Raw genomic sequence first — 17,096 nt, 5'->3', positions numbered from 1 at the left:
ACTGGAAGTTTCCTGAAATTTAAACCGGGAGTTTTGGCTTTGGTTAAATTGAAAGCAAGCTTTTTTACTTTAAAATAATGAATCATTTCTCCGAATTAGTTTTGTTCCATCGGTTTTTTCCCCTCCGATGCATGTTCTCAGAAAAAAACCCAGCAATCAAAAGACAATCAGCATTAGATGTTTTGCTTTTACATTACGGAGTGGACTTCTGAAATAAGGAGAGAACAAGAGGCTTCTTTAATGCATATAACTGCGGCTACAGTAATTAGGAGTTTTTGAAATAATACTTCTGAAGATCTGATGTTAAAACTCTTATGTCCTCTAAGCCTTTACGTTAGCAAGCCTTTAGACCAAATGAGGGAAAATTGTTCAAGAGTCAAGGCGTTAACCGTTTTATCGTGCTCAATCATTTCCGCTTTTTTCTAACCTAGCTACCAGCCGCTGCCCTCCGATCTTCTTAGTAAAATCGACAGAGAAAGGAAAATCCTCACTCCTCCCGACTTAGCTAAAATGAAGAGCCTTTGCTCGCAGGGAAATTATTCTCAGGACCTTTTTGAATGATTAAACAGTGATATTAAAGGATAGAATGGAAGAGACCCTAACACTGCCCCCCTCCCACAAAAAAAAAAAATTTGAAGTCATCCAGCTTCCTTTCGCTGAAAATGAGTCTTCTCGTATATAGTGACGTGTTTTCTTGGAAAGACATTCATTCGTAGATGTAAGGTTATGCCAGCTGCTTGTTTGTAGAATGATAAGTACTTGAAGGGAAAATCCCTAGATGGACCTCCAGTGCCCTTTCAATTTGAAGGCTTCCAAGTATCCTGCTATAACATTAACAAGCAGGGCTTTGAAAGTATGTCGAAGATTGAGGAGCCAAAACCTTTGTTCCTTCAGTGTTGTCATTAAAGCCGTCACCAGCGGAGGTAAGGCAAGAATTTGTTCTTGATTATGAGCCCAGCACAAATAACAGTTTTGCCAATTTACGCCAATATTTAAGCAAAATTCAAAGCCGCTGCTTATAATTATTGAGTGTTAATGTTATTAAAACTATGAATCGTTTTTCGTTTTTGTTTGGTTGCTACTCAACTCAACTCACTTCACTGATCAGGAAGTGAAATAACAAGCTACAGGCTCTGAAACATCCGGCTAGATAAAATGAAAACTGCAGTACTCATGTGCCTTATTTTTATACTCTTATTGAATGACTTTTTAAATTTGTATTTTGATTTTTGATACCGGTGTTATTTCGATTCTGTATGTACCGGTTTTAAAACTGCAAAAATGAAATTTCATTTCGTTTTCCGGGAAATTAGCCGGTTAATTCATCATGAATATTAAATGTGTTCGGTTTCACTTACCCGCAGGCTTTTGTGGCAAAGATTTCTTACGACTAAATACTGTTGTGTTCTGATCTGTGCTGAGTGCCTTATCCGTCGGCAAGTCAGTCTTTCTTCCGCTACGAATTGAGTCACCTTCAGCACATTTGAACGGCGTCCAATCATTAAATTAAAAATCCATGCGTTGAAAACCTGCAGTTGCAAAATGACAGACAATACTAACGTTGTAGCACTGTGCTTCCAGATCCTTTCCGGGAAAAACAATCACCAGAATCACTAAAGCCAGTACGCTGTATAAATTGCAGCGAGAGATAAATATTTATTACTTTGTGCTTTTCTGGTGCGGCATTTTGGATGCGTTTTAATATTGACAAAAGTAGTTCAATTCCCAGAAATATGGTTGAAATTAAACCCCAAGTATGTAACGAAATCCCACAAGAATTGACACCGGGTTTTAAAACAAGCTACTGCTACATGGCAGTGCTGATCAAAATACTTTCAAATTTGATAGCTTTTTTAAGTTTCAAAACGTCGAAAAAAATTGTCAAATTCATTTCAGTACAAGCTAGAAGGGGACTTATACTCTGGGGGAGGAGAGCTTATAACTGAATGTATTTTTTTGTTTACAGCTGATGGGCCTATGAATGAGGGGACGTATAAGTTGGGGTGATTTGTAATCGGAAGTTTACGGTACTCTTTTCATATTTTTTCAGGTAGTGGCTTATTTATTTTTGGGCATTGTTTACAGGGGAGAGGTTTGTTACATAGAGATTGTCGTACTATTTACTTGAAGTCAAAGGCAGAGGCAAGAACTTGAAAAAACATGACATTCTGGCTAGATTTGGTAAATAAGGACATAATCATCAAGTTACACGAGCTTACACGTGGTAGTACGGTTAAACTGTCGTCCGCCTTGTAAAGGAAACTAGTGGAAGTTGGAAAAAGTTGACACCCAGAATGTGGTGTTGCCATTTATGCATCGTCGCAAGCTTTCCTGTGTTTTGTACCAGGGTAAAGGGAATGGGGGGTGAGAGTGAGTTTTTAAAGACTAAAATATTAGAGTCAGGCGCAAAATTGAAAGTCTTTGCAAACCTTATTCTAGGTGGAAACGTCACTCTTAAGCTTTCTGAAGTCGTGTAAACTAGAGGACCTAATCTATAATTTAAATGCCCAATAAAAATCATAACACGTGATCATCCACTTCATACAGTCCCTGAATGCAAAACTGAAAGTAGCTTGTGAAAACATCTTTTGGGAGCCAAATTTGTTCAAGTTATATCCTGTCGTAACAGAAACCTTCTAAGCTGATATACGTTACAAAAAGCACTTCCCTGTATTTCATACTAATCTGTCAGATACAGAAGGTAAGTTTTTGAAATCTAGAAAATTTCAACAAATAAAAGACATCTTCATCAAGCTTATTTAATCAAAGACTTAGTTTGAGCCTTCCTGTAGTTCTTCGGCAGTGCTACGAGTAAGTTTACTCCTTTTCTTAGCTTGCGATCCCGCAAAATTTGTCTAATTATCCTCCATTGGTTAGTTGTTTTGATGGAAGGAACAGTCCCTTTAAAGGAAGTTCAAATACAACAATGAAACACTTACCCTGACCTGATGTGAACGGATGAAACCAAACCACAAAATTACCATGATTTATTCCGAGAAATCAGCCTTAAATTTTTCTACACAAAATGGATCACAGCCGCTTAATATGTGAAAGGGTGAAACAAACCATTTTTTTCAGAGAATTCAATTATAAATGCTTCGGCATAAAATGGATCAGAAAAACATATTTCAAAGGACATAGGGTGTCAATGACCTTATTTCTATTCGTCACTAGTCTCTTAGCCTCGTAGTCGACAGTGATAGAGAACCGTTTCTAACAGTATGAACTGTGCTTTCGAAAAGTTACAGCATAACGTTTTCATTGTTAAGCAGACGAACGACTATAAAATAGGAGAATCTGCATCTTAAGTAAGACCATTGTAAGGGCAGGATCCCGCTTCGTCGAATCGGTTCTTGGAAATACATTAATTTTATACATGAAGAGTCGACTGTGAGTTGTGGATCAAATAATCGGCAAAAGACGAAACAGAACGCATGCACGTTCAATCTTGAGATATATATGCAACCATTTTGGTTCTTTACAAAAAATAGAAAGTAACTGATGAATTGTTTTGAAATGCTCCTAAAAAAAGGCCAAGAGGGCCTTAACCTCTAGTATCCAGGAGCTTATTCTCGTAATCTCGGTCCTTTTAAAGCATGACTGGCTTCAAGATACTCAAGTATCAGGACGCAAATATGCAGAATCCTGAGGCTCTGGCCAGGGTGGGACTTTTACTGATGGTCATATATAACTGTAAGCGAACAAATTTGACCGAAATTTAGGGTTTCAAACCGTTTTTTAACTGGGCTGAAATTTTATCGATAAGCTGAGAAATCACCGAAGAAATCTATCTGATAATTGAGCTACGAGCGCCCCAGTGTGGACCCGCAAGTATCGTGGTCACTCTTTAAACACTTCTTTCAACCCTCAAATTCTCCTTACTGTAACTACCATCTAGTTATGGCACTAAGGAGGAGAATTTGTTATATGATATTTAGTCATCGTCAAGATAATTTCCTTTATTGCCATGTCGTTATGATTGACAAGGCAATGACAATACTCGGTTAGGAGAAATTAGTTGCCGGTCACTAAGCAAGATGTACTGTCGACAGATTTCTCGGTAAGGAGGCCAAATTGGACCTTTTGCGGGAAATCAGTAGAAATATAAATTATTCTTACATAAAATTGCAATAGTTTTTCTTGGAAAGATAATGTCGAGTCTACATACATTGCAATCTTTCATTTGCAGAAGTTGCAATTGGTCTGCCCAAGGGAAAATTCCCTTCACAGGCCTCTGTCCCTTTCATTTTGAAAGCTTCTGAAGTTACCGCAGTGAGCAGGGGCTTTTCTCCATCATACCCAAACGTTTATTTCCTCGGTGTTTCTATTATATAGGACAAAGGGGTAAGTATAGGCTTTACATATCGAGAAATTCAATCTTGGAGGAGTTCAGTTCTAAAACGTCAGGCGGCGATAGCCACACACCTAGTCTGAGTCATTTTGGAATGCATAACCGCTCCTTTTCGTTTAGTTTCCGCTTCGTTCGCAAATTCACAGTACTATAAAAACTGCGGATACTTCAGTTTTCGTTATTCCGCTGCAAGTATATCGTAATACATTTTCTAATTTCAGCAAATTGGGGCTACTACTCTCCTGTTGAGACGGTGCTTAAGACAGGTAAGGAAACAAGCGGAAGCATATTGGCCTTCAAGCTTCCGGATTAATGTTGTGAACTCAAAGCCTTGAGTAACAAAAACAGGAGCAAAAATTGTGCCACATTCTCGTTTTATTTCTGATTATTTAACGTCTTCAAATGTTGTTAAGTACGGGTGTCAGTTCACTTTTGGGCGTATGAATTAAATTATTTCACGTCCTTATCGTTTTTCCGGGAAATGAACGAATTTAACATTCGCGGAAATTGAAAGTGTGTTTTGTAACGATATGGTTCTTTATTCCTCGAAAGTAGGAACCTTTTGCGGTTAATAGAAAATATATTCTAGTGAATTAGGAGGCTAGGAGTAAAAGAGCAAATCGCATCGTAAGAACGATTTTCTTTCAATCAAAGTTTAGCGGTAGCTTGAGCCGGAACTGTCATGCATTAGGGTACGTTTTGTTGTGTTTGTAATGTTTACGGTCTTCATTCACTAAAATAGTGAATATCTTTATAGCTCGGAAACAGGGCCAATAAATAACACAACGTCATGTGTAGATAATTCGATTCATTGCGTCTGGAAGCGGGCATTCTTGATGGCATGAGGGGTAATTTAATTTCCAGTATCTTTCTTTTTATCCTCTATCATCCCAGATGATCGGAAATCTTATATGTGATATAAATACTAGAAAGTCTTGTGGCGCATTCAGTATACCTGTTACTATTCTGAAAACTATGAAGGACTATATATCTGAGCCTCTGACGTTTCTAGTGAATGATTCCTTTACAAGAGGCAATTTTGCCGATAAATTTAAGTAAGCAAAGGTTCAGCCTTGTCTTCCATGAAAGGATCTAAATATGACAAAGACGATTAATGACCCATTTCTGTTTGGTCTCCAACTTAAGCAAATGATTTTAAAAAGCTATGTATCATCGTCTCTAATAGTTACCTGGAGAAACTAAAAATAAATTTAATCCAATTCTGCTTGGCTTTCAGGAACAAATGTTTGACTACTAGTCGACAGTCTATTGATAATACTGAATTTGGCTGTGGTATATTTGTAGATCTGAAAAAAAAGCTTTAAATGATTTACTGAAATCTTATTCACCCAAAGTGAGCAACTTGAACCGTATGTGTTAATGGACATAACTCCGTTTCCTTACCTGTGACTTGTGCTGTTCCACAAGGATCCATTCTAGGATCCCTTTTATTTCTGTTAGTGTGTAAATGATTTGCCTAATACTTCTAGCTTACTTTACATTTTTTTGGTCTGATGATTCTAACCTTTGTTTTTGTAGCAAAAAACTTAGTAGCCACTTTGAAAAAACACTAAGTTAAGAAACTTAAATCTGTTGCTGAATGCCTGGATGGCCATCGTACTCGAACTTTAATGTAGTTAAACAGAAACGTTTATAACTGTAAACAACTGGCTAAAAAGGCTGTTACTTAGCACAGCTAGCTAAAATACTGTGAAAAAATAAACTGAATTTAACTGATCGTAATCCATTAACACCAAGTATCTTTAAAACTACTTTATTCTTTTCCATTCCAATAAACTGAAACCTTATCAGTCTTTTTGTATTGAAATTGGGGATGTTCCTATTAGACAAGTTCACGGTGTTAAATACTTAGGCATAACATTTGATTCAAGCTTAACCGTGGAAAAGTCATGTTGATGAGCTTTGTTTCGCTAACTCAATCTGTATTAATTGTAAAATCGTGTTGAGTAAAATAAAACATTTTTGTCTTGTCTTACCTCTTTAGTCAAACTTTTCTCGACACCACTTTCATGGCATCATGCTTTCGTACAATACCGTAAAATTCCGAAAATAAGCCCTTCCATGTATAAGCCCCTCCAAATATAAGCCCCCCAAACTGGTAACGCAAAAAACCCTCCGTTAAATCGCCCCTCCAAATATAAGCCCCCCGGGGGCTTGTACTTGGAAAATTGCCCTCAAACACAAAGAAGAACAAAGCAAAAAAGGTAAATTTACTTCCAGCTATAAGGCTAGCCCAATCGATTTTGAAACGCAAATTTGCCTCCGTAGATAAGCCCCTCCAGAAATAAGCCCCTCAAAAAGGGCCTTTGAAAAATATAAACCCCTTGGCTTATTTTCGGAATTTTACGATAATTTTTCAGTGGCCTTCTCTTGCTCAGGAACTGGTACTTATTGCGTGCATCACTAAATCACGTGAATGATCATGCAGTGAAATCAATTCCCCATTCCACTTCCATGTAGGATCTATATCTAGAATAGAATAAAATAAAATAGAATAGAATACTTCATTGAAATACCTCACTAACAGTATCGACTGAATTGCTAAGGTTAGACTAACAATATATAGAAAAGGGTTATGAATTCAAACATAATTACAAATTAAATCCTTACATAGTAACTTTAACAAACCCTACAACTTCGAACATAGAATCTCAGACTAACTATGAATAATTGGAAAATACTTGGGCATTTGTTAATAAATGTATCATGGCACCTGTTGGTCTTGCATGGCTTTACACGGTATGTTCTGGAATTCCTGACAGAGGTCCTTAGAGGGTAACTCATTGAATGTTATGAGAGAGTGCAAAACATCAAGGGAATTTTCAACAATTTTGTTAAAAAAGTTTTTTTACACAGCTCTGTCCTTCTTTGCTGTAACGTAATAAGGCCTCAACGTGAAAGGGCATCTGAGTAGTGCACTTTATTACCAAACATTATCTCCGAGCCCGTTTTTGTATCTTTCGAAAGTTAAGTTTAGATAATGTGGAAGGCTAAATTTAGGACCCTGGCAGCCGTAGAGAAAAACTGACTGAATGCAAACTAAATAGAACTGAACCAGTTCTTCAGGTGGTACTTTTGCACGCTTTAGTTGCTCTAAAAAATTCTTAACAAATCGACTATAATTTTCCGTGGTCTACACTCTTATCGACCATAGAAATGACGCCATAAGATGTTCAAAACTCAAGTGGAACACGGCTCGTGGTTCCACTGCAATGTTTTGAACATTTTAGGCGTCATTTCTATGGTCTATAAGAGTGTAGGCGATGGGAAAGTGTGGTCGATTTGTTTTTTATAATAATATTTATTTTTTTTACGAAAAACCAAAAACAAAACCACCGGCACTGCGTGACATGTTACGTCATTTCCATGATCTATACTCTAATAGACCATAGCTCTCGACCAATCAGCGCTCGAGGATTCGCTAATTTATTGTAAAAAATTCGTTTGGTAGCTTTTTTTATCATTTCTGTTACACGAGAATTTCCCTTAAGGCGTTCTTGAATATAAAAGTCTACTAACTTAACTACCCGTACTGTATGAATTTTACAACAGTCGATGTCTACAAGTTCACGGTTTTTTGAAGAGAGTGCAAAGGTTATCTTTAGTTCATTGGACTTACAGGAATGGAGTTGAAAATTGTTTTTAGTAGACCATGCAGACACCTCATCAAGGATGGACTGCGCATGACTAGTCCTTTTCCACTACCTTGTAGACTTCAGTATCGTCCACGTACTTGAAAAGACCACTTGAAGTATCTGCACTAAGCAGAGGCGGAGGAGCGTTTTGTTTTGAAATGTGGCGGGAGGGGCTCATCTTCCATTCAGCTATACGCATACCCCTACTCTGGGTCACCTGCTTTAGAGGCAACAACTGCACTAAGCCATTTAAAACACTGTTCACGTGAGAGAGTAGAGACCTCGTGACCCGATGTGCTAACCTGATAGTAAACAGAAAGGGGCGAAAAGGCTTGTTGTGGTTGTAGAAGAGCTTGGTTGATGTCGTTTGCGAGACATGTCATCGGTAATTGGCTTGTCGGTTTACTCAATAGCTTGCTACATCTTCCAGACGTAGTTAATCGATAGGAATCGATAGTATAATCGCTAAAAAATAATTATGGATTTCTACCGGAAAATCATCGACATTGATTCAAGTCAGACTTTTTTTCGAAATCAATATTCATCGTTGATCAATATCGATTACTATCGATAATTATCGATTATAGGGTTTTTTTGATTAACTAAGTCTGGTATGTTAGGAGGGTAAACAATAGAAATGAGGAGGAGGAGTGCAACAATAAAATTGGGCAGGAAGAGGGGGAAAAACATGGAAATGTGATGGTGGAGGAAGAAAACAATACAAATGTAGAGATGCAAATTTAAGAAAGGAGGAGAGTGGTGGTAGAAAGCACTAGCTTGCCTTCGCGCTTATTTGATATGCACGATTTTCTCGCTAAGAATCAGTGCACAGGAACTTTAACAATGACAGCGGCAGGAAATGGAACGTGCATAATTACGTTACGGCTCAATGATTTTAAGGCACAGACAAGTTTAAGCTTATTCCTTAGACATCATCCATCTAAAAATAACCAAAACCAGTTCAATAAAACAAGAACATGACAAACAGGTTAAAACCAGTCTAGGCTACGTTAGTCTATTGCTCCTACTGTATAAGAAACACAAAAGATGGCAGATATTGAGAATCCACCGCATTTTATTCATGAGTTAAAAGACAAAACCCTATGACGTCATCGGCGTTAATGTATTCTCCCGCAAGATAATGAGATTCCGCCGCATGAAAGGGGGTTAATTTGGTGCCTATACCACTACTTGTGACCAAACTTTCCTGGGCTGGGTGGGTTATCTGTAAGGAGAGATGTTAATATAGGGATAACCTCACGATCCTCCCGTAAACAGTGTATGTATGTATGAGTATGTATGGAACATCCCTTTGTTCTAGAAGTTCTTTGTATGTATTCATGTCCTACATTTACATTCGAGAATGAAATCTCAAATGTGAAACTAAAGCAGATTGTTCTTTTTGCCCTTACTCCCTTAACGTCTCTTATTCATTTTCAGAATCGACTTTCCGATTCACATCTCAATCAAGACCATGGTAGACAGCACCCATGAGGAGTTACTTCCACGCCCAATAGAAGAGGAAGGTCAACAGAAAATGGCTGAGACATTTAAAAGGCTGGAAGAAATTCTGCAGAAAAATCCGGATGTGTTAACAAACCTACTCCAGACACAGGGACGTGGAATTGCGGAGAGAAGCAAATTTCACCTTATCACCAGTGCCTTAGCAGCTGTGGCATGTGGAAGCTGGTCTTGGATCTGGTTTAGGACAGCCCTCACTGATGTACTCAACGCTATGAAAGAAATACCGAAAGAAAGCCGCGCGCAGTTAGACAAGATGGAAAAGGACCTGGGGGAAGTCAAGTGGAAACACGAGAAGGTGCTTCATGATACGACAAAAATGCAAGAGAAGGTATTGCTAGTACTTTTTGTTTTTGTGTTTTACTTGTAGGTCACAGTAAAAATATTATGGAAAAAATAGTTCCAAATTTGTGTGTGTAAGCAAGTGGACAAGTGAAATTAGGGAATAATTTCATATAAGAATTTGGACAGAACACAAGTTAAATTATTCCCTCAGTTTCACTAGTACAATTGTATACCATTTGATTACCTTTAAATATTGTGGTCAAAAATTTATACGCTCACAAAACGGGGGATTTGGCACCTTAGGGAAAAACATGATTATAGCAATATTGCTATTTCACATGTAAATTTATAAATTAACGCTGAAACTTTGCGCCAAAATTAAGGAGTGATTTATTGCCCATGATATTTATTTATACATTTATTTATCTATTAGTCAATTGATAAATTTCAACACCTGGCAGAAAGTGCTTGTCGGAGCTGAGGTTATGTTATCATTACGACAAGCGTTAAGTTATTTCACATATAAGAATCATCAAATAAAAGCGCATACCAATACGATATTAGATAGAATTTTACTGCAAAATATTTAAAAATTCATTGTTAGGCTTTATTGTACTTAATCAGAGCAATCCTAGCGGATATATAAAATAAAAGCACTTCTACGAACTCCAAACCGGCCCAACCAATGAGGGTGAAAGGAACCCATAACCCGGAGCGTGCTACTTCAATGGGGGAGGGGATGGCCTTTGTCACGGCGTTTTCACGGACCCGTTTACTTTCAAATGCATTTTAGAGCACTTTTTCACACGAAAATGAAAGCTCCGTTCCGTCTATTAACGCATTAGAGGTATAAGATAGAAAAACGGAAACCTTAACGTCCTTAAAAGGTCAAAAACACCATTTCAACGTCTGAAGCTAGGTTTTTTTACTGGTTTGTGGGACGTTTTAGAGCCAAGATCGTTCTAAAAATAAACCAATTGGCGAAAATGCCTTGACACGAGTGCAGGGAAGTTGCTCTCTCAAGGTAATGGGCTCCTGGTGTTAACATTATTATGGCCACAGCCTCAACAAAAACAACAACTACTTTATTAACATTTCTCTTATCTTTTTTAGTTACATTGTAAAAATATTCTTTAAAATACATATCTGTTTTTTTGTTTTGGAAAAATTTAAGGTAACAAAAATGTAAGTATAAAAGAAGGAAGTGCCTAGAGCCTAAATGAACCGCGAGGTTTTCGAGCTAGTCTCTAGACTTATAAATATGTTTTTTTTTTTGTGTAGTTAGACTCACAAACAAAAACACACAAGCAACAGAATAAAATAAATAAATAAGGAACCATAAGCAAAAACCAGTAAAGGCAAAGTAAAAGAGGGAAAAAAAAGAAAAAGAAAAGAAAGGAAATGCAAGTGTACAGCACAGCGTAAGGCAGAAGCATAGAGCAGGGCGGATAAAGGTTGGGCGGTGAAACGAGCGCGTCCGAGCAAAAAGGTGTGATGCAGTGGACTGGGACTCTACTTAGAAATGTCGCTTGTTTTCGACTTCGGTCAGGGCTTGCGATGTGGGTTGTACATTAGACACTGCCGCTGTCACTGAATTATGGCGGCTTGATTTGTTTTCTTGCACTTCTTCCTCGTTCCTTTGTGCTGGTACGCTGTCTCAGAGAGGCAAATGTTGCTATTTTTTGCGGGAGGTTTAGTTGGAGTAGACAAACATCTCTTTCAAAGGGTTTGTTTTATTACTTCCATGACTCTACCACTGAATTATATTTTCGTTCTGCTACTCGCCAATGTCGATGTTATTCCAAAACAAAAACAACTAAGTACTGTCTATAACACAGAGGAAAATCTCATTCATGTCATCCATGACAAAACTAAAAGACAGCAGATCGTGTTTCATAACTAGATGACGTGTATTTTAAAAATGCTTGCAGCTCGTGCAAGGTGAAATTATGCTAATTTCAATCACCAACATCCTTCTTTTTAATTTTGAAAAAAACATCTCAAACGTCTTTCTGTTTCTTCGAAACTTCAAAATTAGTTTCCCCTCAGTTTTTATTGTTTACCTTGTTCTGTTTTAGAGAGAAAAACGGAGAAAAAACCTTACAACTAACCTCAATTTACAACGCATTGCGCGGATCGCCATGGCGCGTTGCACCCGAGAAGCAAAGTTTGAAGAAGTACAGCGCCACTATATCAATTTATATCAATCTAACTAATTGTTATGTTATATCAAATTTATCCCCCTTTAACATATGTAAAAATTGAGGTTAAGAAGTGTTAAGCTTTTGCAAACGAAACGGCGAAAGACAAATAAAATATATTTAGTAGAAGGAGGAGGTAGTCAACACTTTCAAATTAAACTCAAATTTTGGCATTATACGACCAACGAGTTTGACTTATAGACGTACAGACACAAACATATGAAACTGTTTATTGATATTGTTATGAAACGAATTTATCTATTTAATGCACCTATCAATGTAAACCCCGTGGGGGGGGGGGGGGGGGAGTGCGGGCAAGGGGTGGGGATTTGACAAATTTTAAAATTTTTCGATCAAATTCCCCAGGGTGGGAAACGAAAGGTCAATCAAAAGTGTCAAAAAAGCCCCCACCCCAGGGGAAAAAATCCAAACAAACAATGCTATAATACTATATAAAACGAATAAAAAAACATTTCAAACACGTTGTTACTACTTTTATTTACGGTTAACGGAAGCTCCATTTAATTACTCGTTGTAATTAAGTATTTTCTCTCTCCACTAGCATCTCTTATCTTGAACAACAAAATCACTCCAGGAAGATTGACTGGCTATATAATATTAATAAAACTTAAAATGCTTTATAACATCTGCTCAACATGTCGGAACAGGTCGGATCAGTGACCCATAAAAAATCCTCTGACTTTCATGGTGGAATTCGATTATAATCGAGTTTTACAATCAGATGGGAACTTGAAGATAAAAACTTTCTCAAAATAGACATTATCTGTTTAGATGACAGTTTAAAGTATCGGATTATGGCGATTAAAACAAATAAAAACTCCATACCTTTCTCCAACAGCGTGACTTTCAGGAAGCCTCGAGGGACGGACTTGGTAACTGCTTCTGAATTGATACCAGGCTTCTGTCGGTCAAAGTCACGATCAAAAGCCCGATAGCGGGGATAGTCCCAGGCATCAAATCCCCTCCCCTTGCCCGCACTCCCCCCCCACGGGATTTACATTGATAGGTGCATAACACTGTAGCCTGAAATTACAGAAAGAAAATAGGATTTCCGGTTTGCAAAAAGGAAAATTTCGCCTACCTTCAAGCGCACCGGAAGCGCGGAAAGAGCGCTCGTGCCAGTCCTACTCTGCATCACACATTAAATGAAGAGCGGAGCGCTCGTTTTTCACCGCCCAACCTTTATCCGCCCTGGCATAGAGGATATATTAACGCGCGAATAAACGAAGAGGAGGTGACTAAATAATTGGTGTTAGATGTCAGAAGAAGCATATTACTTAATTAACAAGTGTTGTTTAAAAGAGCAGCACTTAGTTGTTTGAAGTCAAAGGGTAGTTCGATACAGATATCGTTTGTTTACCAGTATTTGCTCTAAAGCAGGTCATATTGATATTAATAGATTGTCTTTTGAAGCATATCTAGTGTTAAAGGAGTGGATGTTTCTGATGTATTGAAAGCAACTGTGAAAGATTGATGGGAGTTCTTGCTGGTGCCATTTATGGGAAAATTTTAATGTTTGAATTTCGCTAATATGTTCTACAGTTAGAATGTCACGATCGAAAGATTTATTAAAGGGCAAAGAGCTTTCTGCATGTTTCCCTTACAAAGTGGAAAAAATATTATCCTTGTAATGTGGTTTTGTTTGACCTGGAGAATTTTTATACTGGACTTGTAGGCATTGCCCCAAACAATGATAGCATAGCCGTGAGATAGGAATAGATTAGTTTATAGTATTGCGCCAGTTGAAATGGAGAGAAGTAGTGACGAAGCTTGAAGAAAATTCTAGAATTTCTAAGTATACGTGAAGAAAAAAAAGAAATGAGGTACTTCCTGCTTATTTTATCATCAATCATGACGCCAGGGTATTTGACGTGGTCGTTCTGTTCAAGAGAAGAAATGGTGCGTTCATTAGTTGACAAGATGATGATTATGATTAAGATCATTTTTTATGGGCTGACTTAACCCATTCGCTCCTGGAGATTTTGCCGAAAAACGCGTTTTGAAGCTAGTCGAGTGGTTTTCTGGTCACTGCCGTGCTATAGAGAGCTAAAACTTACCACAAACCGCTTTACAGGTCGTACACTTCGCGGCCTTCTGATCCAGATGCAAAATATCAGCTTGCGAAGTTCGTGCATGCGCAGAAAGTAAAATTTCGAGATTTCGAAAAGTGACACAGCAGTCTTGACTTTTACTTTTCGCTTTCTCTCCTCCCCTCTTTTAGTAGGGCATTTAGTAGGCTTCATTTTGGTGGGAATACTTTTTAGGAAAGCTTTTAGGATCTTAGGATTAGGTGAAAGGAAATGTAGGTGGGCAATGGAACAAGATTTTCATGGAGATTTTCAGGTCAATGTTACATGGTTTTTTGCCTCTTTCTCCGGTTTCCTTGACTGAATTGTGCTCATTCTGGTATGGTTTGAAAGATCTCTTCACTCTGCACAAGTTAGCGGACAAAGTTGTCCTTGACCGTTAAAACTGATGACGTCACAAAGGTTAGAAAGGACTTGGATCCGCACGGGCGGTTCAGGGGCGAATGGGTTAATGAACATGAAGTTTGTTTTCTTAGGGTTTATAGAGAGCTTATTAACGTCGCACCAATTCTTTACTTTTTGTGTCTTGATTCATGGTAGTCTTAAGTTCTTTCGGATTTAGAAATGAAGGAAAGACGCTAGTGTCGTCTGCAAATAGCCGGAAAGAGAGTTTATTTGGAGAACTGAGTTTATTTGAAGAACTAATGATATCATTTCAACAGCGATCGATATTCGACCCTCTTTCATTTCCATGGAAGAAGGTACCTGCTTCTACAGCTTTCTTAGAAGTCTGAAAACTTTGACGATCTTTCGAGTATTAGTGGAATCTAAAAGTTTGTTTTTACCAAGTTACTTTTATTGTTCCCTGTAAGGGGAAACTCAGTTAAATCAAACATACGTAAGTCTGAGCTGCAATTAGTAAGAATTTCGCTGCCAGGATCGTAATTTGATCATGCTTCTGAGGAGTCGTATTTTCTAAAATGGCTGAATGTTTCCGAGAAGATTTTATTCAATGATTTAGTTTCAGTTTTTAAATGTCTAAATCGGTCTAGCACAAGAAGGTCTGGAAACTTGAGACTTCCACGCTGCCGGTTGTCCTGTCGAGGCTTTTACTTTCGCGGGGCTAGACGCTGGAATGACCTGCCAAACGACCTTCAGAGCATTAAAGGTATCAAGCTTTTTAACAAAAGATTATTTAATTGGATATTTAAAGAATAGATTGCATGAGCAGGAATTTCTTTATCTAAGTTATTGTTTAACAGATTATTCTAATGAATACACTAGACAGATTAGCTTTTTAGATTTTAGATTTTATTTCTGCAAATTTCATGTAATTAGTTAGTTGTGTTTGAAAAGCCCTGTAAAGGGAGATTCAATAAAAAGTCTGCGTCAGTATATTCGAGAGCAGGTCAGTCAATCAATCAAAAACTTTTTTTCACTTCGAATTTCAAAATATAGCTTAAACGTATGCTAATATCTCTTAAGGAAAAGCAAAGTAAATATAGAAAATAAATGAAAATGGTAATTAGAATAAAATAATACTACACAATTATTATGTAAAAATTTAAGATAACGTAGACAAGAAAAATATTATTACGTTGTGACTACAGTAACTAGTGATAATTAAAACTAATTACAAAAGGAGCAGCATTTATTATCAAAGCTAATGCTCTTATTTTTATTTTTTATTTGAAAACATGTAATGACTCAGCAGTTCTAAGTACCTCTGGGAGCATATTCCAATATTTACTGACAGAGTAACGAAAGGAGTGTAACCATATTTGGTCGATTGAACCCTAGGAATACTAAGAGAGTGTTTACCACGCAAATTGTAAGAAGAATTTCTTTCTATCAGTAGCTCGTTAATATAACTAGGTGAAAAATAAATTTCAATTTGCCCCATCCTCTCTCCTCTTTAGAGGCTCCCGCTGGGTATTCCAAAAAAATATAAATGACAAAAACATAGATAAGCGCACGGTGGACAATGGGAAGAGAGGAAAGGTCTCTCTCCCTTTCTTTTTCCCTTCCCATCGTTCCCTGCGTTCTTAAAGATTTTCCCTTTCTACAGCCTCTGAGGAGGCAGAGAAGAGAGTGCCACGTCATTTTTCCAAATGGCGATGAACGAAGAGGATAAACCCTGCAGGCTTTATTAGCCAACAGTTTAACCCTTTAATTTTTTTCTTCAAAGATATTTATCAGTAATGATTAAGACCTCATACTCTTTGTTTCTTTGAAAATTATGTAGATCCAGACTGCTGCTAAAAGAAACTACAGAATCTCGCGTAACGATGACCTGGAAATAGAAATGGGACTTATCAATTCCACATGTGTTCTGGGTACATGCCAAGATGCTCTGATGTATTTAGAAGCTGACATCTCTGATCTGCAGGATGGAGCAAAACGAACCCCTACTCATATTCTTAAGCAAGTGGTCATCATTATTAGTTTACTCATCGCAGCTGCTTTAACTGTTGGCTGTAAGTTCAATTTGTTGTAGACGTTTTTAAGACTTGGGACATTCTAACCCTTCGTACGCTTTAAAGGTACGGAGTAAGGTGCCAGAGGATCAGGGGGTTTATTATTCATTCAAAATATATTTACGCCTCTGATTTGCTCAAATCGTCCTGTTATTTATCAACGGAACATTACAATTTAAAATAACGGATAGCTTGCAATATGATACTATTATAACATGTTGAAATAAAAACGGGAAAAAGTGAAGGTTAAAAGCATATGAACACAAAAAGCATTGAAACTGTTATTTATGCGTGTTACCTTTTGGAAGACGATTGCAATATCCGGGAACGAAAAGGCGTGAATATATATACGCCAGAAAAATGCAAAGCAACCGAGAAGACCTGGGGACCGATGACAACTGCTATTTCAAGAATATCTACAAGACTAAGCACTTTTTATACTTACATCCTGGATTTGCCCAGGAACAGGCAAATGGAGACGAGAATTTAACATCGATCGAGGTTAATATGTTTTAGCTTATTTTTTTCAGTATGAAACATTTTGAATGAATAATAAA

At 37.5% G+C, this 17,096-nt stretch overlaps 1 protein-coding gene across 2 annotated transcripts in view; it reads left to right on the top strand.

Annotated features, from left to right (window-relative positions):
• The first annotated feature begins 9,452 nt into the window (after positions 1–9,452).
• Positions 9,453–17,096, top strand: part of LOC140927656 (uncharacterized) — a 64,134-nt gene continuing 56,490 nt past the window's right edge. For both annotated transcript variants that reach the window (XM_073377331.1, XM_073377330.1), the window contains exons 1-2: positions 9,453–9,859; positions 16,308–16,539. In XM_073377331.1, the coding sequence (XP_073233432.1) occupies positions 9,482–9,859; positions 16,308–16,539 (610 nt within the window). In that variant the 5' untranslated portion in view covers positions 9,453–9,481. The remainder of the gene's footprint in view (positions 9,860–16,307; positions 16,540–17,096) is intronic.

The sequence above is a fragment of the Porites lutea genome, chromosome 2, assembly GCF_958299795.1.
Source record: "Porites lutea chromosome 2, jaPorLute2.1, whole genome shotgun sequence".
Lineage (NCBI taxonomy): Eukaryota > Metazoa > Cnidaria > Anthozoa > Scleractinia > Poritidae > Porites > Porites lutea.
Note: the sequence above shows the minus strand (reverse complement) of the source record. Positions and strands in the feature narration are given on the sequence as shown.